The sequence below is a fragment of the Schistocerca piceifrons genome, chromosome 6, assembly GCF_021461385.2.
Source record: "Schistocerca piceifrons isolate TAMUIC-IGC-003096 chromosome 6, iqSchPice1.1, whole genome shotgun sequence".
Taxonomy (NCBI): Eukaryota; Metazoa; Arthropoda; class Insecta; order Orthoptera; family Acrididae; genus Schistocerca; species Schistocerca piceifrons.
The window spans coordinates 206,251,869-206,279,438 of record NC_060143.1 but is presented as its reverse complement, the minus strand read 5'-3'; the positions used below and the strand labels follow the sequence as shown (position 1 = coordinate 206,279,438).

Genomic DNA, 27,570 nt, shown 5'->3' with positions numbered 1-27,570 from the left:
CTACGTCGACTTTCCAGGTGAGATCCGGTACACGTCGCAATGGTAATGATGGGGTGCGTGGAGAGGAAGTTTAGGGTTTAACGTCGCATCGACATCAAGTTCATTAGAGATGAAGCAGAAGCTCGAATTGGTTCAGGGATGGAAAAGGAAAGCAGCGGTGCCCTTTCAAAGGAACAGTCCCGGCATTTGCCTGGGGTGATTCAGGGAAATCACAGAACACCTGTATCTGGACGATTAGACGCGGAATTGAACTGTCGTCCTTCCGAAATCGAGCCCGGTGTGCTAACCACTGCGCCACCTCACTCTGTAGTATCGGTAGGTGAAGGTTCTGAGGAGAAAGAAGGTTGCCAGATTGCATTCAGGGTCGTCATATGGGTCCAGCATTTGGCGTGAAGATATGTGTTGCTGCTGAGTGGACAATGCGAACAGCTCTGGTTCCCGTAGCCGGTAATTTGCACGCAGGCGCTACCTTTCTGACCTGTTAAGGCTGGTGGGCCTCTCCCATGAACGATGGACCTTGCCGTTGGTGGGGAGGCTTGCGTGATTCAACGATACAGATAGCCGTACCGTAGGTGCAACTACAATGGAGGGGTATCTGTTGAGAGGCCAGACAAACGTGTGGTTCCTGAAGAGGGGCAGCAGCCTTTTCAGTAGTTGCAGGGGCAACAGTCTGGATGATTGACTGATGTGGCCTTGTAACACTAACCAAAATGGCCTTGCTGTTCTGGTACTGCGAACTGCTGAAAGCAAGGGGAAACTACAGCCGTAATTTTTCCCGAGGGCATGCAGCTTTACTGTATGATTAAATGATGATGGCGTCTTCTTGGGTAAAATATTCCGGAGGTAAAATAGTCCCCCATTCGGATCTCCGGGCGGGGACTACTCAAGAGGACGTTGTTATCAGGAGAAAGAAAACTGGCGTTATACGGATCGGAGTGTGGAATGTCAGGTCCCTTAATCGGGCAGGTAGGTTAGAAAATTTAAAAAGGGAAATGGATAGGTTAAAGTTAGATATAGTGGGAATTAGTGAAGTTCGGTGGCAGGAGGAACAAGACTTTTGGTCAGGTGAATACAGGGTTATAAATACAAAATCAAATAGGGGTAATGCAAGAGTAGGTTTAATAATGAATAAAAAAATAGGAGTACGGGTAAGCTGTTTCAAACTGTAGCGCCTAGAACCGCTCAGCCACACCGGCCGGCAAGTCGTTTCTGAAAGTACTTGTATGGAGTGTAGTCATGTATGGAAGTGAAACATGGACGATAATTGGTTTGGACAGGAAGAGAATAGAAGCTTTCGAAATGTGGAGCTACAGAAGAATGCTGAAGATTACATGGGTAGATGAGGAGGTATTGATTAGAATTGGAGAGAAGAGGAGTTTGTGGCACAACTTGACTAGAAGAAGGGATCGGTTGGTAGGACATGTTCTGAGGCATCAAGGGATCACCAATTTAGTATTGGAGGGCAGCGAGTAGGGTAAAAATCGTAGAGGGAGACCAAGAGATGAATACACTAAGCAGATTCAGAAGGATGTAGGCTGCAGTAGGTACTGGGAGATGAAGAAGCTTGCACAGGATAGAGTAGCATGGAGAGCTGCATCAAACCAGTCTCAGGACTGAAGACCACAACAACAACAACAATGCTGGTGGCTGTGGCCTAGCTTTGAGGTCGTATCTTTCAAGAAGATAATGCAAGACCACCTGTTGTCCGTGATGTACTGGCCTCCTTCAGTACAGAGACTGTTTATCAATTGCCCTGGCCAGCACGTTTTCCAGATCCCTCCCCCCCTGAAAAAATTTCGTGATTGGGCTGTCGAGAGACTGGTATACCACCGTTCACTGGTCACTAGAACCGATCAAGTCTGGCATAGAGACTAAGCTGGAAGGAGTAGACCGAGCCGACGAAAGTGACGGGATAGCGATCTGCACATATACAGATGGGGGTAGTATTGCGCACACAGGGTATAAAGGGGCTGCGCATTGTCGGAGCTGTCATCTGTATTCAGGTGATTCAAGTGAAAAGTTTCCTGATTTGACTGTGGCCGCACGACAGGAATTAACAAACTCTGAATTCGGAATGACAGTTCGAGCTAGACATTTGGGACATTCCATTTCGGAAGTCGTTAGGAAATTCAATATTCTAAGATCCACCATGTCAAGAGTGTGTCGAGAATACTAAATTTCAGGCCTTACTTCTCACCACGGACAACGCAGTGGCTGATGGCGTTCACTTAACGACCAACAGCAGCAGCGTTTGGTTAGAGTTGTCAGTGCTGACAGACATGCAACTTGCGTGAGATAACCGCAGAAATCAATGTGGCACGTACGATGAGCGTTTCCGTTAGGTCAGTGGGAGCGTGGGGTTGATTTGAGATTCTGTTATTCTGCGCAACAGATTAATCTGAGATGTACCCTTTACCCTGTGGCTCATGCAAGATGCAATTTCCACCCCCACACTACTAGAGAAGTAAGACAGACGCTCCTAATGTTCTAAAGAGAAATGCCTGAAAAACTTTCAGCAATAAATATCTTCTGGAGTCGTCCGCTGTAAGGAAATGACACAAAAATTCACAAAATTTCTTACGTAACTAGTGGGATACTTGGGTACTGGAGTAGTGCTAGTTAGTGTAAGAAAAACATGAAACTAACGAAAGTTATTATTTATTTTGCAAAAATTCGGAGATATCACAATGGCACTTTTAGTTATGAATTGAACAGGTTATATCCTGGTTCTTTTCGGAATGTGAAGTTACCTCTCAAGGATAGGATTCGCTAATGAAATTTCTATACAAAGTTTAAGATTGTTATTGACTTGGCAGAATGGCTGAGAGGTGCACCTACTCAACTTGAATAATTACCCTTTAGAATGTTGCTAGGTACGGTTGAGGCTGTCGCATGTGAAATGCAGTGAAGTGTACTGTTGTGGAGAAAATATGGGGCTTGCAATAGCTATAGCGCACAATACCGTAAGCTGTGATGACTGCTGTCTGCGCCGCTCGCTGCTGACAAATAAGATAACTCTCGTTCTATCTGGAGTGACCTTAGCCAATCAAGCTCTCCCTACGCCTTGATGAAGTCAAGGATTCCTATTCGCCCCTAGTCTAACTATTGGCGTAGTACACCGGTCAGATAACCAGTCCACCACGATGCCACTCAAAAATTCGCTCGCAGGTGTTTAACTATAACTCTGTCCATTCACACTGCACAATAAGTGTGTCGGCCAACACAGTGAACAATGCTTAATCGCAAGGACTCAATATAGAGTCACACTTCGATTCGCTCTCGACAGAGGTGCTCTCCCAGTGAAGTACTGAGGAGAGACTTGTTCCTCGCTCCAAGAGCGACAACGGAACGGCGCCTCTCCATGCCAGACGTGAAAGGGTATATCTTTCGGTCTCTTCCATTACTCCTTCAGCTCAAGGCGTCAGAAATATCATCTGCCAATCAGCATTGCTCTTCTAAAACAGGAGAATGACGTTTCGTTTAAGGCGACCAATCTGGAAATCTGTAGTATCAGCATTTGGCGTTTGCTGTCTCCCTGTGAAAATCACTGAAACTGCGTGCTATGTGTATAGAATGCGTAGGCTGGCCGCTCCCACACAATATAGCGGAATTTGCTTTTAAGCCGAACACGGGGGCGTTCCTCCTTTCCCTCGGGCGAATGCTGTCCGCTCCACGGGCGGCGACCGACCGATATAGATGGTTTGGGACTCTTGGTGTGCGGTTGCCTCTCTCGAACTAAAAGCTCCTGTGACCGTCGTGTCTGGAATGTATGTGTGTACGCCAGCCTCGAGTATTTCAACCACGGTGCGCACTTGCGATTTATTAGTTATTTGCATATCGTTTACATGAATTCATACAACACTGACTTTATCTTATCGAGTTTGGGTTCGAATGAAGCGTCTTGATGTGCGGAATATGATTGTGAGGGCGGAATATGTAAGCAATAAAGGCGATTGGGCTGGGTGTGGCGCAGACCTGACAAAGACGTGGACCCAAGTTGTCTACAAGGCACTGTGCAAGGCTGGCAGTGGCTTCGTAATGGTGTGGACTGTATCTACAATGGACTGGATATTCTGGTCCAACTGAACCGATCATTGACTGAAAATCGTTATATTTGGCTACTCGGAGACGATTTGCAGCCATTCATGTTCCCGAACAACAATGATGTGGACTGTATCTACAATGGACTGGATATCCTGGTCCAACTGAACCGATCATTGACTGAAAATCGTTATATTTGGCTACTCGGAGACGATTTGCAGCCATTCATGTTCCCGAACAACAATGGTGTGGACTGTATCTACAATGGACTGGATATCCTGGTCCAACTGAACCGATCATTGACTGGAAATCGTTATATTTGGCTACTCGGAGACGATTTGCAGCCATTCATGTTCCCGAACAACAATGATGTGGACTGTATCTACAATGGACTGGATATCCTGGTCCAATTGAACTGACCATTGACTGAAAATCGTTATATTTGGCTACTCGGAGACGATTTGCAGCCATTCATGTTCCCGAACAACAATGGTGTGGACTGTATCTACAATTGACTGGATATCCTGGTCCAACTGAACCAATCAATAACTGAAAATCGTTATATTTCGCAACTCGGAGACCATTTGCAGCCAATCACGTTCCCGAACAACGACTGAATTTTTGCTGGTGCCAATGCGCCATGTCACTGGACCACATTTTTTGGCGATTGGTTTGAAGAACATTCTGAGCAATTATGGCCGATGATTTGGCCACCTTGGGCGCCCGACACAAATCCCATCGAACATTTTGCGGTGTAATCGAGTGGTCAGTTCGTGCACAAAGTCCTGCACTGGCAACACTTCCGCAGTTATGGACGGCTGTAGAGGCAGCGTGGCTCAATGTCTCTGCAGGTGACTTCCGTCGACTTGTTGAGCCGATGCCGCGTCGAGATGCACCACGCCGGACAAAAGGAGATCCGACACGATATTAGGAGGTATCCGGCGACTTTTGTCACCTCAGTGTACTTGACCCGTATTCTTCGAGACGGTGCCCAGGCTAGTTAGAGCCACTGTTCCTGCCAGAAAGTGCCAGTTCTTTGAACTATTATATTAGAACAAATCAGCCCTCGGTCCAAATGTTAAGTCAAAATTGACCAGGTTTCGACGCTAATATGAGCGTCGTCCTCAGAATTAGACTAACTGTTCTAAAACATATTAAGTATATAATACATTAATAAAATTAAAGTTTGTACTGACTGGAAAAAGATGCAGTACTTACAAGTCACATATTAAAAAAGATCTAAGCCGGAAAGGTGACGTCATGAATAGTTGTAAGTAAGATGGCGAGCCGCTAAGGGCTGCTCGTACTTTAGTGAACAAGGGTTGCAACAAGACTGAGGTGCCCACGTTAGAAAGTGTGGGCAAGTAAACATGGTGTTGCTACGAGCGCCATCTAGTAGCCGCAGAAACAACTAGGCTACCGTACATTCAAAATTAGACACACGAAATTGTGATGCAACTGATTCAAGCATAACGTAAGCACTAATAATAATAGGATGAAGTTACATATTTATCTGCTGTAAACAGAGATACATTTTGTAACGTAAGAAACGTTAGTTATGACATACAAGAAAACATCAAAGATGTAACAGGAAAACAACATTTCGGTAAATTGCATGAGGAAGATCAAGCAATGGCTTTATACAGTCGAAAAGTTTTTATTTCGCAGCTGCAGCTGTTCGTTGAGAATGAGGTCATCATGACGAGAGAGATGTTTGAAAATCTCCAATTCCTCTAAAATATCTAACCTACGCCTCTTCTTTTCGGTATGCAGAATATTGTTATTGCCTATGGCTTTAGGCACGTGTCCAGTAATTAAGAGATGATGGGCAAAGGATGAATTTAGGGGACTGGTGCCGTTCTTTCTCAAAAGATGTTCTTTATATCTGATGGTGAAAGCACGTCCAGTTTCCCCTATTTAATAGGAGGAGCAGGTATCGCAGATGATCTTATAAACGCCAGAACTTTCTGTAGGGGAGCGAATGGATTTCAAATTATGAATGAAGTTTCTCTTTAGATTATTATTAAATGTTCAAATGGCTCTGAGCACTATGGGACTCAACTTCTGAGGTCATCAGTCCCCTAGAACTTAGAACTACTTAAACCTAACTAACCTAAGGACATCACACACATCCATGCCCGAGGCAGGATTCGAACCTGCGACCGTAGCGGTCGTGCGGCTCCAGACTGTAGCGCCTAGAACCGCTCGGCCACTCCGGCCGGCGATTATTATTAGTAGAGAAGGCAACATTGCAGTTGTATTTCTTGCGAAGCATGCGCTGAATCTGATAGGAAATGGGTCCCATGAAAGGAATAGAAAAACGTTTTTTTGGGTTAATTTCAGTGCATGAGGTGTTGAGCGTGGTAGTTCTCGCAGTTTTCTTTTTTAGGCTATCGTCCACTATGTTAGGCGTATATTCATTATTGACTGCTATGGTTTTAAGTAAATTAATCTCCTCATCAAACTTTTCTGATGAAAGTGGTATAGAGGTGGCTCGGTGGACGGCAGAGTGAAAAACGGCCATTTTTTGAGACTGTGGATGAAAAGAGGAAGCAGGCACGATTTGGTCAGTGTACGTTTCTTTTCGAAAAATATTGAATATTAGTAACTTAACTTAAAACAGCAAATGCTTTAATAACTAAATCCGATAAAGGTTGTTGTCTAGCCATTGCCATTTCTGAGTATATTTCTAAAACTGAAAATTTCTTCAGTGAAAACAACATATAGGAGCTGCATGATGATCCGACTCCTGAATTACAGAAAGAAGTGAGGTCAGCCATTAACAATGCAAAATTTCGTATAAAACCTTTCGAAAAGAAACTACTCATCAATATGAACCCTCAGCCCCCTAAACTTTGGTCCCAGTTCAAAATTCATAAACCTAATCATCCAATACGTCCAATCTCCAATAGCATGAACAGCCCATATCACGATTTGGCCCGATTTCTACACAAAATGTATCTCTGTTTAAAGCAGATAAATATGTAACTTCATCCTATTATTATTAGTGCTTATGTTATGCCTGAATCAGCTGCATCACAATTTCATGTGTCTAATTTTGAATGTACAGTTGAAACGTCCCCTTAGAAAAATTTATGAATGACTGTGCTGATAAACCTCTTACATTATTTGCTTTTCAAACAGATAAGCAAAACAGAACGTACACAGACATTACTCTCTTTACTTATTCTGATCAACACTAAACTGACACACAATATTTTTAGCGCAACGCAATCTGACTTTCAAAAATCCCTACAAAAGAATGGCCTGACTAACAATAACCTATACCTTTCATGAATGACTTACCTCACAAAAATCTTCGTTACTCAAACTACTGCAATACAGCGAGCGCCAATACTGCCAGCTAAATAAAAGATTCTAACTACTTAAGTCGCTAACTACTGATAGGCATAGATAGCAAATGAAAGATTTTGATAAAGAACAAACAATGTATTTATCTTAATAGTGTTCAAAAGTCATAATATATATATATATCAGTTCATGACATCCAGTCATGGAAATTTACTGTCTCTGATGGACACACGTCCAGATCATCCGCTCTCAAAACCCCGCCATTTCTCTCCCCACATCCACCACTGCTGGCGGCTCACCTCCAACTGTGCAACGCTACGCGCTGTTCACATTCAACTGTCCAACACTACAATAGCGAATATTACAACAATGCTAACCAGCCACAGACTGCACACAGCACAGCCAGTGATTTTCATACAGAGCGCCACGTGGCGTTACCAATATTAAAACCTAAACAGCCTACTTACACAGTAGCTTAGTTGTTTTTGCGGCTACTAGATGGCGCTCGTATCAACACGATGTTTACTTGCCCACACTTTCTAACGTGGGCACCTCAGTCTCGTTCCAACCCTTGTTCACTAAAGTACGAGCAGCCCTTAGCGGCTCCCATCTTATTTACAACTATTCATGACGTCGCCTTTACGGCTTAGATCTTTTTTAATATGTGACTTGTAAGCACTGTATATTTTTCCAGTCAGTACAAACTTTAATATTATTAATGTATTATATGCTTAATATGTTTTAGAACAGTTGGTCTAATTCTGAAGACGACGCTCATAATAGCGTCGAAACCTGGTCAATTTTGACTTAATATTTGTGACCGAGGGCTTATTTGTTCTAATATAATTCTGACACGGTCACTGAACCTTACAAGGGAACCTCCCTATCGCACCCCCCTCAGATTTAGATATAAGTTAGCACAGTGGATAGGCCTTGAAAAACTGAACACAGAACAATCGATAAAACAGGAAGAAGTTGTGTGGAGCTATGAAAAAAATAAGCAAAATATACAAACTGAGTAGTCCATGTGAAGGATAGGCAACATCAAACATAATATGAGCTCAGGAGCGCCGTGGCCACGTGGTTAGCTTGAGCAGCTGCGGAACGAGAGATCCTTGGTTCAACTTCGAGTGAAAAGTTTAATTTTTTATTTTCAGACAATTATCAAAGTTCAGGCACTCACACATAATAAACTTCACTCTTCAAAATTCCAGGACATGTTCAGACTTGCTTTGACATATGCAGCATTTGACAGTCTACACACGGAAACATTTGAAACCGTTAAAAACATATGTTTTGACAGAGCACAGGGAAAACTGTGCGACTGTGAAACTGTTGCATTCATTTGTTGCAGTTTAGGTGACAATCTCTTATGTTTTCATCACTTTTTGGGAGTAATAATCACACCCACAAGAAAACCTAAATCGGGCAAGGTAGAAGAATCTTTTTACCCATTCGCCAAGTGTACAAGTTAGGTGGGTCGACAACATATTCCTGTCATGTGACGCACATGCCGTCACCAATGTCGTATAGAATATATCAGACGTGTTTTCCTGTGGAGGAATCGGTTGACCTATGACCTTGCGATCAAATGTTTTCGGTTCGCATTGGAGAGGCACGTCCTTTCGTCTACTAATCGCACGGTTTTGCGGTGCGGTCGTAAAACACAGACACTAAACTTATTACAGTGAACAGAGACGTCAATGTACGAACGGACAGATCATAACTTTGCGAAAATAAAGAAAGTAAACTTTTCACTCGAGGGAAGACTTGAACCAAGGACCGCTCGTTCCGCAGCTACTCACGCTAACCACGGGACCACGGCGCTCCTGAGCTCAGACTATCCTTGATGTTGCCGATCTTGCGCTTGGACTACTCAGTTTGTATATTTTGCTTGTTTTTTTTATAGTTCCACACAACCTCTTCCTGTTTTCTCGATTGATCTGTGTTCAGTTTTCCAAGGCTTATCCACTGTGCCAACTTATAACTAAATCTGAGGGGCGTGCGATGGGGAGTTAGCAGCTATGTTCAAAGTTTTTCTTTGAACTATGTTTGCGAACCGTAAACCTTCATTTCACCGACAAGTTTAATCACGTATTCTTCGTACTGAATAATGTCTAGCCATTTGCTATAGTTGCAGCGGCCAGTAGTGTAGTTAGGTAGCACCCACCTGACTTTGTACACCCGGTTGTAGTCTCCCCCGATCTTGTAGTCGTCCTGCATGACCCGCAGCGCGTGCGAGAAGAGGTGGTCGAGAGGGCGCGGCCGGGTGCCGGCGGCGCGGCCCGGGGGCTGGCCGTGGAGCAGCGCCCTCTGCCGGGCCAGCGCGCCCGCCGACACCACCACCACCACCTTGACGTCCTGCCGGCGCAGGTACCGCGTCAGCCAGCTCACCTCGTCGGGGAACACCTCCGCCATGTGCTGGCGCACGTCCAGCGGGTCCACCACCTGCCGGAGGTCAACTCGGAAGTACACGCCCTTAGCGCTAGGATTTCACCCGGAACAAGTCCCGCCCATTCACCCCCCTCCACGCCTATCCATAGTGTAAGGCCCTCCCCTAAACGGCCGCCAGTTCCGCAAACTGGAAGCTACAACAAAGTTGTTATCGTCACAGTCCAACACGTGTTATACTGTGATGAAATTCAGTAACGATAAGAAATTTAAGCTTTTCGGGATAGTAATGTAATATGAATCTGCATTATTAAAGAGATAAAAATATTTATAGAGAATTGAAAGCATCGCCAGCAATAGAAAACAAAAAATAACGTGATGTTATTTAAGGGCAATAAGGAGAAATTTTCATTAACTAATTCGCCTATTATAATACGCTGCTAACACAAAAGGAATGGGAAGAGTATTTCCAAAAATTATTAAATGAGGACAGAGAAGAATATCTAGAAGAAAGAACAGCTGAAGAAAAAGGACATGAAGTTGATGAGATGCAGATTTTAGAAAGTGAAGTACTTCAGGCGTTGAGAACAGGAAAGAATGGTACATCACCGGGACCAGGCAATATCAATCTGGAGTGTCTGAAATATGGGGGTGACAAAATTCTGAAACTGATAACACAGATCTTCAACAAAATGATACATGGAGATTCAGTACCCAACGAGATGAAGCTAGGTTACATTAATACAATATTTAAGAAAGGAGATCGCAAAATTTGTTCAAACTATCGAGGAATTTGTGTTACAAACACATTAATTAGAATTTTTGCGAAAGTAATTAAAAACAAACTGGAAACAAATTTTAGAACCCAACAAGAACAATGTGGATTCACGGCTGGGAGATCATGTGTAGACCATATTTTCACATTAAGACAGATTTTGGAGAAACATAGGGAAAAATAAAAAAATATAGGATTAATTTTCATAGATCTAGAAAAAGCGTATGATACTGTTCCAAGAAAATTACTTTGGTGAGCACTACATATGGCAAACATAAACCCTTACTTGATTAAAATAATACAACAGATGTATAAAGATAACATTTGCCAAGTGAACGTTGGTAATAAACTTTCACAGAAATTTAGAACAAGCAAAGGCCTTTTACAGGGCTGTCCCATGCCACCATCATTATTTAAAATCTATATAGATATTAGCCTTAGAACATGGTCTCGTAAATGTAACAGTATGGGATTAGAAATAAAGAGATGGGGTTTACCTGCATCATTTACTTTTGCTGATGATCAAGTAGTCGTAGCACAAGATGGGGACGATACTAACTATATGTGCAATCAACTAGCAGTAGCATACAAAACTTGGGGTTTGAAGATTAATTACCAAAAAACAGAATACATGACTAATGATTCAGATGAGCTATACATTGAAGGAAAGAAAATCAAAAAGATAAACACTTTTTGTTATTTGGGATCCATTTTAGAAATCGAGCGAAAATCAGAGTCAGAAATCAATAAAAGAATTAGTAGCGGACGGAGGGTCATTGGGATGCTTAACTCAGTCTTATGGAGCAGTAATGTAATGAGTAGAACTAAAAAAATAATATACAAAGCCATATTAGAGAGTGTAGTTCTGTGTGGAACGGAGACCTGGACAATTAACATGAAGCACATTAAAAAATTACAAGCTCTAGAGATGGACTTCTGGAGAAGGTCGGCAAGAATCTCCAGGAAAGAAAAGATAAGGAACACCGAAATAATAAGGAGAATGGAAATTAAAGAAAGAATATATGACGTAATGGATAGGAAGAAATTACAGTGGTACGGGCATGTACGACGAATGGAGAAAACCAGAATACCAAAAATGATACCGGAGTGGGAACCGGAGGGGAGAAGAAGAAGAGGACGACCAATGACCACCTGGCTCCAAAATGTACAGCACACAATGAGGAGAATGGGCGCAGAGGAAGAGGACACACAAGATCGAAACACCTGGAGGAATATTTTGAAAATATAGTTTAAGAACGTTTATTGTTTGTATTGTAATTTCCAAGTAAATTATTATGTTGGAGAGAAGCCTCTGTACTGAGGTAAGCTCAAAATAATAATACAAATAATACATTTATTTGAGGGAAACGGCAGAGCAAACATACAATGCGAAAACAATGGTCTTGAATCTGTCATGTCGGTAGTAAAGCCACGGATGCACTCGAATAACTCTGTTGTCTAAAATCACCGTTATATAGAAATAAGTGAAGGTTGTTTTGTTTATGTAGGCCCTCATAGTAGCTCACGAAAATTAAAGAATATAAGAATGTCATAAAGTAGAAATGCCTAATGAAAGCAGTAAGATATTTGCATGTATGACATATTTCGTTAGTGTTTGTGTGGGCAATGGGTTAATTTTAACTTGTAAATGTTTCCAATGCCATACCTGCGCATTATAAACGAGGTTACAAAGAACTGTGGCTGTTTCTGTGTGATTAGTGACCTATATGCCGTTGCAAACGTCTCAGGAAAATAATGTGTCGTTATTCTTTGTCCCGCCTGTTTTTAACCAAAAGATTTATTAATTTCGTAAATGTCATTCAAACCATTTTTTAAAAATAATAATGTGATGTTTATGTTTGTCACAGAGCAGTTATGGAGGAAATATACGCTGCGGTGTTTCACGGCTGTAAAACGTCCTTCATGCTGTGCTAGTTCTTCTTTCACCCTTAAAATTTTTCAGCAAAACTATTCAGTGAATAGCACGCAAAATCAGCTTGGTTCGGTCTAGCAACAACAAAGTAATTTTGATGCCCTCTAGAAGTATAGTGAACATTGGTGCTTGTTTCACATATACTGTCTGAGTTCTGAAACTTAAGTGTCAAGTATACCGTGGTTCCTCTATCTCCAAACAAATTATTCTTTGAGGGTAGGTTTATCGTGTTTTAGCTTTGGGTGCTTTTCCTCACATAGAAGTATGTTTCATCATAGGCTATTCATCTGGACACTGAGTTCTCGTATTTAAAGGATTCAGTGCTACATTGTTTTCTGTTATGGTTGCTGTGGAAGTACCTGACACAGCTGAGGCCAATTGTGCACGTTTCTTGTAATGTGTCTTTTAACTACCTGGGAAAATTTAAGACCTAGCAAGATATTAATGTAACATTCACTCCAAGTGCAGCCGAACGTGGTAAACCATGTGGGTCAACTGAAACGATGCCCAGGCGCCGAACAAAGACCGGGAAAACCGGGGGTGAGTGGGCGGGACTTGTTCCGGGTGAAATCCTAGCGCTAACGATTCCTTGACGGCACAGACCAGATCCAGTGCTCGCGAATCCCGGACATTTGCCACGCCGAACATTTGCCACACTTGCCCCTTCGCCAGGTAGCTTCATCTACATCTACATCATTACTGTGCAATTCACATTTAAGTGCTAGGCAGAGGGTTCGTCGAACCACAATCATACTACCTCTCTACCATTCCACTCCCGAACAGCGCGCGGGAAAAACGAACACCTAAACCTTTCTGTACGAGCTCTGATTTCTCTTATTTTATTTTGATGATCATTCCTACCTATGTAGGTTGGGCTCAACAAAATATTTTCGCATTCGGAGGAGAAAGTTGGTGACTGAAATTTCCTAAATACAGGGTGGCACCGGGAAACGGGAAATTTCGAAATAACGTCATTTCCATGAATAAATTCATAAAACTAGTAATTTATTAACGAAAGTGAATGTATTCAGTATACCATTATTCAGTATGTCTTTACAATCAAAATGTCCAAAAGTGTCTCTTTACTTTTTAAAGATGACATCGGAAAGATGTGCTCCCATTCGGCGTTCACACTCTTAACAGCTTGTTATGAAAACTCTGGAATGCGCGGTGTAGCAATCTTGGGGAATGGCAGTGATTTCGTTTTCAATGTTCTCCTTCAGTTCATGGATTGTTGCAGGACGTGTACGGTACACCTTGCCTTTAAGATATCCCCACAGGAAGAAGTCGCACACACTAAGATCAGGGGATCTCGCAGGCCATGCAATGTCACCGTTACGTGAAATAATGCGTCTTCCAAAGAATTGACGAACTGCTGCCATCGATTGTCGAGCAGTGTGTGTGACGTGGCTCCGTCCTGCTCAAACCACGTGTTTTCGACGTTGAGATTAAGCCCTTACAGTCTCGGTGTAAAGAATGTTTCAAGCATTTCAACATATAGAGCGGATGTTACTGTCACTGCACTACCATCCTCACGTTCAAAAAAATTAGGGCCGATAACACCATGACATGATACAGCACATCATATTGTGACCTTGGCGCTATGTAGTGGTCGCTGGTGAAACTCACAAGGATTGTCCTGTGCCCAACAACGAAAATTCTGTTTCTTCACGAATCCGTTGAGGTGGAAATGGGCTTCGTCTGATATCCATAAGTTACCAAGGAAATTCGCGTCCTCGTTGATTTTAGCCAATATCTGGCTACTAAACTCCATACGTGACGCTGGGTCTCGTTCATGTAAGTCTTGCACAATCTGCAACTTATAGGGATGGAAGTGTAATTCGTGCAGTATTCTTTGTAAGCTTCGTCGCTTAATCCCTAGCGAAGATGCATGCTGTCGAACGGAGCGGCGAGGACGTCCATGACGTCCAGGCTGGTAACGCTGTCGAAATGTTCTCTGCGCGGCACTCGTACTATCACCATTTTTGTAAAACGCTCTCACAGCTACTGCACGTTCCGCACCAGTCCAATTCTCCATGATTATTAAATGGCAATGCATTCACATCAATTGTGCAAAATCTGCCGGCGCTACAGTGCTGCCAACTGTAACGTGCAAAATTTCCCGTTCCCCTGCGCCACCCTGTAGATCTCGACGCGACGAAAAACATCTTTGCTTTAATGATTTCCATCCCAACTCGCGTATCATATCTGCCACACTCTCTCCCCTATTACGTCATAATACAAAACGAGCTGCCCTTTTTCGCACCCTTTCGATGTCCTCCGTCAATCCCACCTGGTAAGGATCCCACACCGCGCAGCAATATTCTAACAGAGGACGAACGAGTGTAGTGTAAGCTGTCTCTTTAGTGGACTTGTTGCACCTTCTAAGTGTCCTGCCAATGAAACGCAATCTTTGGCTCGCCTTCCCCACGATATTATCTATGTGGTCTTTCCAACTGAAGTTGTTCGTAATTTTAACACCCAGGTACTTAGTTGAATTGACAGCCTTGAGAAATGTACTATTTATCGAGTAATCGAATTCCAACGGATTTCTTTTGCCATTCATGTGGATCACCTCACACTTTTCGTTATTTAGCGTCAACTGCCACCTGCCACACCATACAGCAATCTTTTCTAAATCGCCTTGCAACTGATACTGGCCTTCGGATGACCTTACTAGACGGTAAATTACAGCATCATCAGCGAACAACCTAAGAGAACTGCTCAGATTGTCACCCAGGTCGTTCATATAGATCAGGAACAGCAGAGGTCCCAGGACGCTTCCCTGGGGAACACCTGCTATCACTTCAGTTTTACTCGATGATTTGCCGTCTATTATTACGAACTGCGACCTTCCTGACAGGAAATCACGAATCCAGTCGCACAACTGAGACAATACCCCATAGGCCCGCAGCTTGATTAGAAGTCGCTTGTGAGGAACGGTGTCAAAAGCTTTCCGGAAATCTAGAAATACGGAATCAACTTGAGATCCCCTGTCGATGGCGGCCATTACTTCGTGCGAATAAAGAGCTAGCTGCGTTGCACAAGAACGATGTTTTCTAAACCGTGCTGATTACGTATCAATAGATCGTTCCCTTCGAGGTGATTCATAATGTTTGAATACAGTATATGCTCCAAAACCCTACTGCAAACCGACGTCAATGATATAGGTCTGTAATTCGATGGATTACTCCTACTACCCTTCTTAAACACTGGTGCGACCTGCGCAATTTTTCAATCCGTAGGTATAGATCTATCGGTGAGCGAGCGGTTGTATATGATTGCTATGTAAGAAAGCTTGAGTAGCGATCCCTCAAGTAAGGGACGCCCTTCCTCGTACTACTTCTGCCCGCTTTCAAACCGCAGTCTCAACATCTTACTCGATACGACCAGTATGTAAGGGACCTTCTTCTTCTTGGCCAAATACAGAGCTTCTTTTCCGAAATCGAAATATTTATAACTTTTAGGATACGAAAGCAATACCGATGATTATGTCAGTATGTAATTAGTTCTGCCAAGTATAAATATAGATGCCTCTGTCTGTACGGTAGCTTCCTTTCACGCTTACTGATTGCGATAGAAACAGTCCATCACTATTCGAGCAACAAGAAAGGAACGATGTAAAGAGAATTTCTTTTTGATCACTGCACTTGTGCCTACTTTAATTACTACAACTGCATGCCCAAAGGACAATAAGGAAATAAGAAATGGGTATGTGAATGTTCGAAAAGAAGAACGACATACTCCGTATTAATTTACTCTGTAAAATGCGATATCCCTTGCGGCGAAACATTAGTTAATAGAGTGTAGCGATACAAGTTCAAAACATGACTGAAAATACGATCACTAAATAGAGATAAGAACATCTATGATTGACACGTCATCTAAAACCGGCCGGTGTGGCCATGCGATTCTAAGCGCTTCAGTTTGGAACCGCGTGGCCGCTGCGGTCGCAGGTTCGAATCCTGCCTCGGGCATGGATGTGTGTGATGTCCTTAGGTTTAAGTAGTTCTAAGTTTTAGGGGACTGATGACCTCAGAAGTTAAGTCCCATAGTGCTCAGAGCCATTTTTATCATCTAAAGTTGACGTACAATTTTAAAATGTTAGGAATAAGGAAATGAAGTAATACAGAATGCTATGCTTGTAACGTACGTTGTTGTTCTACATTGTATAGCTCTGGTATTTGCAGGGTCACAGAGAAAGCATCCTAGGTTTTGGAAGGAAAAGCCGTAACTGTAATGATCTGCACTACAACAGAAACAAGAAGCACAACTTAAGGAAAAATAACGTAATTTGTGTTCCAGCTCACAAGGGACATTGAAGCAGATAGTTCCTGTGACTTAGTATGGGCAGAGGTTATATTCGACAACCGGAATAAATTAATAACTGGCTCCTTTTACCGACCCCCCGGTCTCAGATGAAACAGGTGCCGAACAGTTCAAAGAAAACTCGAGTCTCATCACAAATAGGTACGCGTTGACAAAAATACATTTTCAGACCGTATTGTAGATAGGAAACAACTTCTGTAATTGTTCTAAATGCTTTTTTTAAAATTATTTTGAACAATTAGTTCACGAAGCCATTCAAATTGTAAATGGTTACGAAAACACACTTGGCCTCTTAGCCACAAATAATCTTGAGCATTACGACGGATACAGGGATTAGTGAACACATTGTCGAGCGAGTCTCAATTCTGTAACAAAGAAATCCACCAAAACTAAACGCGAAATGTACCCATTTATAAAAGCAACTAAAAATTCGGGTGACGTCTTTCTAAGAGACAGACTCCAATCCTATGTAAGTGAAGACCATATGTGGCTTAAGTTCAAAGAAATATTATCAACAGCACTCGAGAGATTCATACCAAATAAATTAATAAGAGACGATCTGATCCCCTATGGTACACAAAACACGACAGAAAGCTGCTGCAGGAACACCGAAAAAGGCAAGTATAATTTAGAGGAACGCAAAATCTCCAAGATTGGCGAAGTTTTACCGAGGCTCGAAATTTGGTGCGGATTTAAATGCGAGATGCATTTAGTAGTTTCCACAACGAAACTCTCTCTAGAAATGTGGCGGAAAATCCAAAGACATTCTGGTTCTATGTTAAGTAAACCAGCGGAAAGGCTGAGCAAGCGATGAGGAGGAGGAGGAGCAGGGGGAGACAAGGGACCCAACCCTTCGGAGCAGGTAAAATTGTGGCAAATGTCCGGCGTGGCAAATGTCCGCACACCGTGTGCGCACTCGTTCTCGATCCATACTGGAGGAGGTAGCCAGGAGGCGGAATTGGTTGTCACATGAGCAGGAATTGCGGGAGGGGGTAGTGACCTTCTCAGTCACACAGTGCAGACACAAGACAAATGGGATTTAGGCCTTTTGATCCCTGTTGTGACAAAGAAAAACTGTCCAGATTGCAACAAATGATTTATTCTCAGTTAATATCGGTTTCGCCGTCTTAAGCTTACTGCAATTTAACTGAAGAGAATTTTACAGCAGACGCGTTTCACTTTTACTTATTCTGCGAATTGGGTACCAATCTTCGTACATTTTTGGTTGTTTTGGATGAAAGACAACATTTTGTTTATAAAGTTGGTGTACAAATCACTTACGGTGTTTCTACCTCTTGTTTACAAACACTGCTTTTTCCTTCTTTGTTAGCAGAGGCTGATGTCGGAAGACTTCGTCTCACGCACTTGGCAGTTTTTGCCTTTGCACTCGGTCTTGCGCTGCATTTGCGTTATTTACACTTCTCGCTTTCGGAAATCGAACTGAAGTTACGTATGTTCTCACTCAGCACAGCATTACACTGTTTATGACTGTTCGTTTGTTTTCGTGTAGGTTGTGAGCGTTGCCAACCTGAGAAACTACATTTACGAGGGTAATCCCAAAAGTAACGTCTCCTGTTTTTTATAAGTTTGTGTGTTTTTTTTTGGGGGGTGGGGGGATGGTGTTTATTGAACAGTATTACACTGTTTATGTCTGTTCGTTTGTTTTCGTGTAGGTTCTGAGCGTTTGTGTAGCGGTTGGTCACACTGTTATGAAGAGTGCTTCACGCGCTGTGTGTAAACACGCGCACGCCGCGCTGAGGCGCTCAGTCTTCGCTTGGCAGCCGTTGAGAATTGAGCTCCCATTGTATGTTACCGCCAAGTGCGAATTGGGCGCAGTTACTCGGTTTTTGAACGCAAAGGGCACTGCGCCGATTGAAATCCATCGCCATTCACGGAAGTGTATGATGAGTCGTGCATGGATGTCAAAAATGTTCGTAAGTGGTGTAGAGAGTTTGCAGCTGGTCGGACCGAAATTCACGACGAACAAAGGGGCGGGAGACCGTCAATTTCTGAGGAGACAGTGTTGAAGGTTGAGCAAAGCATGCGTGAAGATCGGCGGATCACACTGGATGATCTCTGCACGTTGCTTCCTGAGGTTTCCCGAAGCACCGCTCACAGAATTTTAACGGAAACATTGAACTACCGGAAGGTGTGCGCAAGGTGGGTGCCACGCATGCTGACTGAGATCCAGATGCGGTAGCGAGTTGATGCTTCCCGCGCATTTCTTCACCGCCTTGCAGCCGAACAAGACAACTTTCTGCACTCAGTTGTCACGAGTGACGTAACCTGGGCATACCACTTTACACCTGAGACCAAGCAACAATCACACCAGTTCATTACTTTCTGAACAGCATGGCGGCGAGCTGGTATGACATGGGCATAAAGAAACTGCCACAGCGTCTACAAAAATGCATCGACAGAAATGGTGATTATGTCGAAAAATAGCTAAATGTTCAAGCTTTAAACTGATGTAAACCATTGTAGAAATAAACAGGTCCATGTACCTATAAAAAAATAGGAAACCTTACTTTTGGGATTATCCTTGTATTTAAAATTAATGTGTGTGTCTATGCGTTTAGGGAGAGAGAGAGAGAGACAGAGAGAGAGGGAGAGAGGGAGAGAGAGAGAGAGAGAGAGAGAGAGAGAGAGAGAGAGATATTAGACGGTGGGTGAGAGTACAGGATGAATATGTATATAATGTGTGTATGAGTGTCAGTTAGTGAAATTTAGTGAAAATGTCTTGTACGTTCAGCGGTGATGTGAGAGGACATGGGGTTGGTTGACTGCGAGTTGTGATTCGAGTTTTTTTGGGGGGGGGGGGAATGGTTATTATAGAACAGTATTAGACTGTTTATGTCTGTTCGTTTGTTTTCGTTTAGGTTCTGAGCGTTGCCAACCTGTGAAACAACTTTTTAAAGAAATTAATATGTGTGTTTGTGTGCTTAGGGGTTTAGGGAGAGAGAGAGGGGGGAGAGAGAGCGAGATAGATAGATAGATAGATAGAGAGAGAGACAGAGAGATTAGAAGGTGGGTGAGAGTACAGGGTGAATATGTATATGATGTGTGTGTATGAGTGTGAGTTAGTGTAATTTAGTGAAAATGTCTTGTATGTTCAGCGGAGATGTGAGAGGATATAGCGGTGGGGGTGGTTGACTGCGAGTTGTGGTTCGATTTTTATTTGGGGGGGGGGGAGATGGTGTTTATAGGAAAGAAACTAGAAGGAGATGGTAATGGTAAATGGAGCCTGTGGTTATAAGTGTATATTTAATGTTATATTAAGTTGTCAGTTGAAAGAGCGTGTGGTTTTCCAGGTTGGTCTGATTATTTATGAGTTGTTTCTTTTCTGATGTGGCACTTTTCTTATAACGTAGGAAGTTATTTTTTGTTGTTTTCTGTTCTTACGATTTCCATGTGTGTGTGTCTGGTGGTAATTTTATGTTGGTTTTGGTGTAAACGTTCTGCAAAAATTGAATGATTTGTCCTATACTTCCATAGCCTTACATGCTCTTTCCATCTGGTGTCAAATGTTCTGTAGTCACCTACGTATCTTTCATCATACGTATTGAATTTCAGGAGATACCAATAATAACTGATTTTAACAGCTGCTGCGGTACATGGCCACGCAAAGAATCATATTATTTTTTAGTTGTAGTACCTGCCGCATAGCTGTGCACGTGGAAGTACCCACTTCCGGGAAGAGGGAAGGTACGCCAGTCCCATTTCGGATCCGGCCGGTGGACTACCGTTGAGAGTCGGCGAGCCCGCCAGACCGGATGCGGTTTTCAGGCCGTTTCCCACATCCCACATCTCGTTTCAAATTGTATCGGGCATATGGACGTGTACCGGTGTGGAGACAACCTCAGGAATCCATGGATCCTGCATGCCAGCAGGGTATTGTTCAACTTGGCGGAGGCTCTGTAATTGTGTGGGGCGAGTGCAGTTGGAGTGATATGGGACCGCTGATACGTCTAGATACGACACTGAGAGGTGACACGTACGTAAGCATCTTGTCCGATCACCTGCATGAATTCATGTCCACTGTGTGTTCCGACGGACTTGGACAATTTCAGCAGGATAATGCGACATCCCACACGTCCAGAATTGCTACACAGTGGCTCCAGGGACACTATTCTGAGTTTAAACACTTCCACTGGCCACCAAACTCCCCAGACATGAACGTTATTGAGCATATCTGGGATGCCTTGCAACGAGCTGCTCAGAAGAGATCTCCACCCCTTAATACTCTTACGGATTTATAGACAGTCCTGCAGGATTCATGGCGTCAATTCCCTCCAGGTCCACTTCAGACATTACTCGAGTCCAGGCGACGTCGTGTTGCGGCACTTCTGCGTGCTCACGGGGCCCTACATTATATTAGACACGTGTAGCAGTTTCTTTGGCTCCTCAGTGCATAAATTTTATAATGTATTCTGGTCTACTGTACGTCATACGCGCAAGAAGTTAAGTTTCAATATTTACTCCTTCCTGGTTAGTAGTGCGTTATTGATATACACGGTATGTAAAAGCCCATAAAAACCATGCATATTATAAAAATGAATAGATGTGTGTGTGTGTATTCCACATCTCCTGAACCACTGGATCGGTATCAACCGAACGTGATATACGCGTACCTGATTATCGGGTGGCAATAGCTGTTGGGGTAAGAACCAGGTATCAAAGGGGTGAGGGTGCAGTTGGAAAAGAAGCGTGCCCGTGACTCGCGAATACCCAGAATTTATTCACGCAGTATTTGAGAATGAGAGCACTTAGTGACTTGTAACGAACTATACACTTATTTCCAAACGTTTCAGAAATTTTTTCTCGGTGACAACCCACAGAAAATGATGAAAGGAAAAATTTTTATCGCTTGTTACTTTTTCACTAAAGTATCTCATGAGGCATGACGTTATAATTTATTACTTCTTTACGACTAACTGAAAATAAATACCTGGCCAACGCCAGGCTTCTGATCTAGTATTTTAAAAAAAGTCAGGACAGATCACTGGCAAAAAAGAACGTAACAAATGATACAATATGTGAAATACAAACAATCAAATATTTCTTTACACTCTTTATAAATGTTCTGTGTTCCCACCCTTCGTGACAAGACACGTATCTAATCGGTAGTCCAATTCCGCCCATATCTGACCCAGGATATCGGGAGTGACTGTAAGAACATCACCTCCCATAATGTCTGTTCTGACACGTTTGGTCGGCTCGAATGTTTTCCATCGCACAGACAACTATCCTCCTACTTCTCTATGCTGTTGTAAATCGACGGTGTCTTGCGAAACTTGTCGTGGAAAGCTCTTTGCACACTATCATTTGTCAGTGGGTAAATTATAGCACACAAGTTGCTCTCTGTGCCTAGTCGACAGCTACAACCGGCGCCAGAGCGAGGTGTCGAAGTGGTTAGTACACTGGACTCATTCGGAAGGACGATGGTTCAAATCCGCGTCCGGGTCATCCAGATTTAAATTTCCTGTGATTTTCCTAAGGCAAGTGCCGGGATCTTTTCTTTCAAAGATCATGGCCGATTTGTCTCCTCGATTCAACCTGAGATTGTGCTCCGTCTCGAACGACTTCGATGTCGACAGGACGTCACACTTTCTGCTGTGTGTGTGTTTTTCCAAACTTGCTGGCACCACTTTACGAAACAAAGTTCCTCTTCCACGTATTGTGTCATTTGTTACGTTACACTCATTACAAATGGGGAAAAAGACCAACTCTCAACTGTGACTGCGGAGCGAGCAGACAGGCCGTCCGCCACATCGTCCAAGAGTGCGACAGAAGAGCATACAGTAGCAAGTTCAGAGATTTTTTTTATGGCGACAGACGCCGCAACAGACTCTATACATAATCTTGATGTTTGTATTTAATTGTATTAACCATATATGAAATGGTTCAAATGGCTCTGAGCACTATGCGACTTAACTTCTGAGGTCATCAGTCGCCTAGAACGTAGAACTAATTAAACCTAACTAACCTAAGGACATCACACACATCCATGCCCGAGGCAGGATTCGAACCTGCGACCGTAGCGGTCGCTCGGCTCCAGACTGTAGCGCCTAGAACCGCACGGCCACTCCGTCCGGCTTAACCATGTATAATCTTGATGTTTGTATTTAATTGTTTTGCGCATTATCTGTATGTTTTATACTTCTTATACAGCATATTTTATTGTGTTTTTTATGTATATATTTGTTTAAACATTTGTAAGAAGCATAAAATGATGTGCATTGCCAAAAGCTAAATAAATACACTCCTGGAAATGGAAAAAAGAACACATTGACACCGGTGTGTCAGACCCACCATACTTGCTCCGGACACTGCGAGAGGGCTGTACAAGCAATGATCACACGCACGGCACAGCGGACACACCAGGAACCACGGTGTTGGCCGTCGAATGGCGCTAGCTGCGCAGCATTTGTGCACCGCCGCCGTCAGTGTCAGCCAGTTTGCCGTGGCATACGGAGCTCCATTGCAGTCTTTAACACTGGTAGCATGCCGCGACAGCGTGGACGTGAACCGTATGTGCAGTTGACGGACTTTGAGCGAGGGCGTATAGTGGGCATGCGGGAGGCCGGGTGGACGTACCGCCGAATTGCTCAACACGTGGGGCGTGAGGTCTCCACAGTACATCGATGTTGTCGCCAGTGGTCGGCGGAAGGTGCACGTGCCCGTCGACCTGGGACCGGACCGCAGCGACGCACGGATGCACGCCAAGACCGTAGGATCCTACGCAGTGCCGTAGGGGACCGCACCGCCACTTCCCAGCAAATTAGGGACACTGTTGCTCCTGGGGTATCGGCGAGGACCATTCGCAACCGTCTCCATGAAGCTGGGCTACGGTCCCGCACACCGTTAGGCCGTCTTCCGCTCACGCCCCAACATCGTGCAGCCCGCCTCCAGTGGTGTCGCGACAGGCGTGAATGGAGGGGCGAATGGAGACGTGTCGTCTTCAGCGATGAGAGTCGCTTCTGCCTTGGTGCCAATGATGGTCGTATGCGTGTTTGGCGCCGTGCAGGTGAGCGCCACAATCAGGACTGCATACGACCGAGGCACACAGGGCCAACACCCGGCATCATGGTGTGGGGAGCGATCTCCTACACTGGCCGTACATCACTGGTGATCGTCGAGGGGACACTGAATAGTGCACGGTACATCCAAACCGTCATCGAACCCATCGTTCTACCATTCCTAGACCGGCAAGGGAACTTGCTGTTCCAACAGGACAATGCACGTCCGCATGTATCCCGTGCCACCCAACGTGCTCTAGAAGGTGTAAGTCAACTACCCTGGCCAGCAAGATCTCCGGATCTGTCCCCCATTGAGCATGTTTGGGACTGGATGAAGCGTCGTCTCACGCGGTCTGCACGTCCAGCACGAACGCTGGTCCAACTGAGGCGCCAGGTGGAAATGGCATGGCAAGCCGTTCCACAGGACTACATCCAGCATCTCTACGATCGTCTCCATGGGAGAATAGCAGCCTGCATTGCTGCAAAAGGTGGATATACACTGTACTAGTGCCGACATTGTGCATGCTCTGTTGCCTGTGTCTATGTGCCTGTGGTTCTGTCAGTGTGATCATGTGATGTATCTGACCCCAGGAATGTGTCAATAAAGTTTCCCCTTCCTGGGACAATGAATTCACGGTGTTCTTATTTCAATTTCCAGGAGTGTAAATAAATCTTACTTTATGTTTAGCAACTTACCTATACCGATTTTTCAACTTACCTATACCGATTTTTTAAAATGTTTCATGGACTTTATAATTACCCTGTATTAAAACATTTTACATATTTTATTGTTATTACATTTCTAGAAACCTGCGCCGCATTAAAAGGGGGAAGGAGTGAAGGTAAATTACATTTCATTTAATAATTGGCAACTAGTGCTGTACAATCGCAATAAAGTCATGAGATGTTCAATTGACTCTTTTGTTAGAACATGTTTCTCGTTAAGGGATTACACCCATCTTCAGACATCACAAACTTCAACTCCTTCCTCTGCTTCAAGACTGCTTGTGTCGCAGTTACAATCATATGTTATTCAGAGCGAGCTGAGGTGCAGGCAGGGCAGCAAAATACCGCACCTGATTCCACATGTAACTTGACAGGTTGAGAAAGTATGCGATGTTATTCCAGTGGAGTTGCAGGATGAGACACAATGTTGCAGTGAGTCCACTACCTGTCCTCGGATGTGAAGGGGCTACGACGTGCTCTGTGCGCAACACGGCGATCCTCCCTGCTGCGTCCTTGATGACGTGGAGGCCTGCCCTCACGTTCACATGCAGTATGACACTGTCACATCTGAATGCTGGATATTGCACGATTCGACCAGCCGCCAAATGGAGACCCATTATGAGGCCCGTTTCAAACTCTGCCAGGTGCTGATAACGCTGCCTCACACGAGTAGGCGGCATCTCCGTATCCTGTACAGTGATCACTCAACGTCTGACGCTGTTCACGCCGCTTATGTTCCTTACCACGTCTGGTAACAAAACTAAACTGCCGTTCTACATGTCACAGAGAACTGCAACTCTGATCGTTTACACTTGTTGTATACGCGTACGAAAACCCGTTGACATTTGACTTTCCAGAATGAGATTTTCACTTTGCAGCGGAGCGTGCGCTGATATGAAACTTCCTGGCAGATTAAAACTGTGTGCCTGACCGAGACTCAAACTCGGGACCTTTGCCTTTCGCGGGCAAGTGCTCTACCAACTGAGCTACGGAAGCACGACTCACGGCCGGTCCTCACAGCTTTACTTCTGCCAGTATCTCGTCTCCTACCTTCCAAACTTTACAGAAGGTTCGCAGGAGAGCTTCTGTAAAGTTTGGAAGGTAGGAGACGAGATACTGGCAGAAGTAAAGCTGTGAGGACCGGCCGTGAGTCGTGCTTCGGTAGCTCAGTTGGTTGAGCAGTTGCCCGCAAGGGCAAAGGTCACGAGTTCGAGTCTCGGTCGGGCACACAGTTTTAATCTGCCAGGAAGTTTGACATCTGACTTTATTTCTCAGGCAATGGATCTGAAGATGTTTCTCAAACTGAAGCATCTCTTCTGTGTATTAAGAATATTCCAGCCGAACACTCAGAAACTGCTCGGTCTTACGACGCTACAATTCCTTGATACTCTATAGAAGGCAGCTATTCATCCTTGGCACTTCTTAACAGCCCTGTTGCCATGTTATCATGTTCAGCAGCTGACCTTCATGGTTAAACCATGAACATGTCAACAGTTTTCCTAGTTACTTTTCGAAAGCTACTTCAGTAATTTGCTTTTATTCTAGTTTCTACGTATGAGAATACCAAAATTTACACTCGAGTCATTATTGTAAAAGGTTTATCTCAAGTACACCGCCGGTTTTTCTTCAATATTAACTGACATGTGGGTGTAAGAATATAGTGAAAAAGACAGGTTTTCGCACAAGCTCACGAAGTTCGTGGAACTGACTACGATTTAAGCAGAAGTTTTAATCGGCGGAAAAGGCAAACTTGAAAGCTATTTCACCGAGAGTTTCTCTCTTACGCATGCATCCGCTTTTTCGTTCTGATTTATTCCGTTCTGAAGAGCCATATAAGTTTATTTATTTTCTATCAAAATCCGTTTCTTAACTGCTGTTACTGTGGTCTCAGTTCAGAGACTGGTTTGATGCAGCTCTCCATGCTACTCTATCCGGTGCTACCCTCTGAGTAACCACTGCAACCTACATCCCTCTGAATCTGCTTAGTGTATTCATCTCTTGGTCTCCCTCTACGATTTTTAGCCCCCACGCTTCCCGCCACTACTAAATTTGTGATACCTTGATGCCTCAGAAAGTGTCCTACCAACCGTCCCCTTCTTTTAATCAGATTGTACCACAAATTTCTCTTCTTCCCAATTCTATTCAGTACCTCCTTATTAATTCCGTGATCTACCCATCTTCTGTAGCACCACATTTCGAAAGCGTCTCTTTTTGTCTGTGCTCTTTATCGTCCGTGTTTCACATCCATTTAAATACTTTCAGAAATGACTTCCTGACACTTTAATCTGTTCTCGATGTTAATAAATTTCTCTTCTCCAGAAACGTTTTTCTTGACATTGCCTATCTGCATTTTACATCCTCCCTACTTCGACCATCATTAGTTATTTTGCTTCACAAATAGCAAAACTCATCTAGTACTTTTAGTGTCTCATTTCCTAATCTAATTCCCTCAGCATCGCCGGATTTAATTCGCCTACATTCCATTATTTTCGCATTGCTTTTGTCGATGTTTATCTTATGCCCTCCTTTCAACACACTTTCCATTTCCTTCAACTGCTCTTCCAAGTCCTTTGCTGTCTCTGACAGAATTACAATGTCATCGGCAAACCTCAAAGTTTTCATTTCTTCTCCCTGGACTTTAGTTCTACAAATTTTTGTTCTGTTTCCTTCACTGCTTTATCAATCGAGTAATATCGGGGATAGGCTACAACCTCGTCGCACTCCCTTCTCAACCACTGCTTCCCTTTCTTTCCCCTCGACTCTTATAACTATCTGGTTTCTGCACAAATTGTAAATAAGTCTTTCGCTCCCTGTATTTTTCCCCTGCTACCTTAACTGAGATATATGAATTCAGTCATGATTCACAGGGAAATAAACTACTTGACAGTTGCTAACGAACAACTAACACTTGCTAAAGAACAACTGCCAATTGCTACGGAACAGCCGATGATTGCTACAGAGCATCCGACCAATGACAGTAAAAGGAAATGTAAAGGGCGGGACGTGTGAACTGCAGCGAAGGCTGTGGACGAACGCTCTGTATG

General features: G+C 43.7%; 1 protein-coding gene across 1 annotated transcript in view; it reads right to left on the bottom strand.

The window, feature by feature from the left end:
• Positions 1-27,570, bottom strand: part of LOC124802937 — a 581,822-nt gene that overhangs the window by 73,887 nt on the left and 480,365 nt on the right. The window contains exon 9 of the mRNA XM_047264022.1: positions 9,524-9,801. Within this exon, the coding sequence (XP_047119978.1) occupies positions 9,524-9,801 (278 nt within the window). The remainder of the gene's footprint in view (positions 1-9,523; positions 9,802-27,570) is intronic.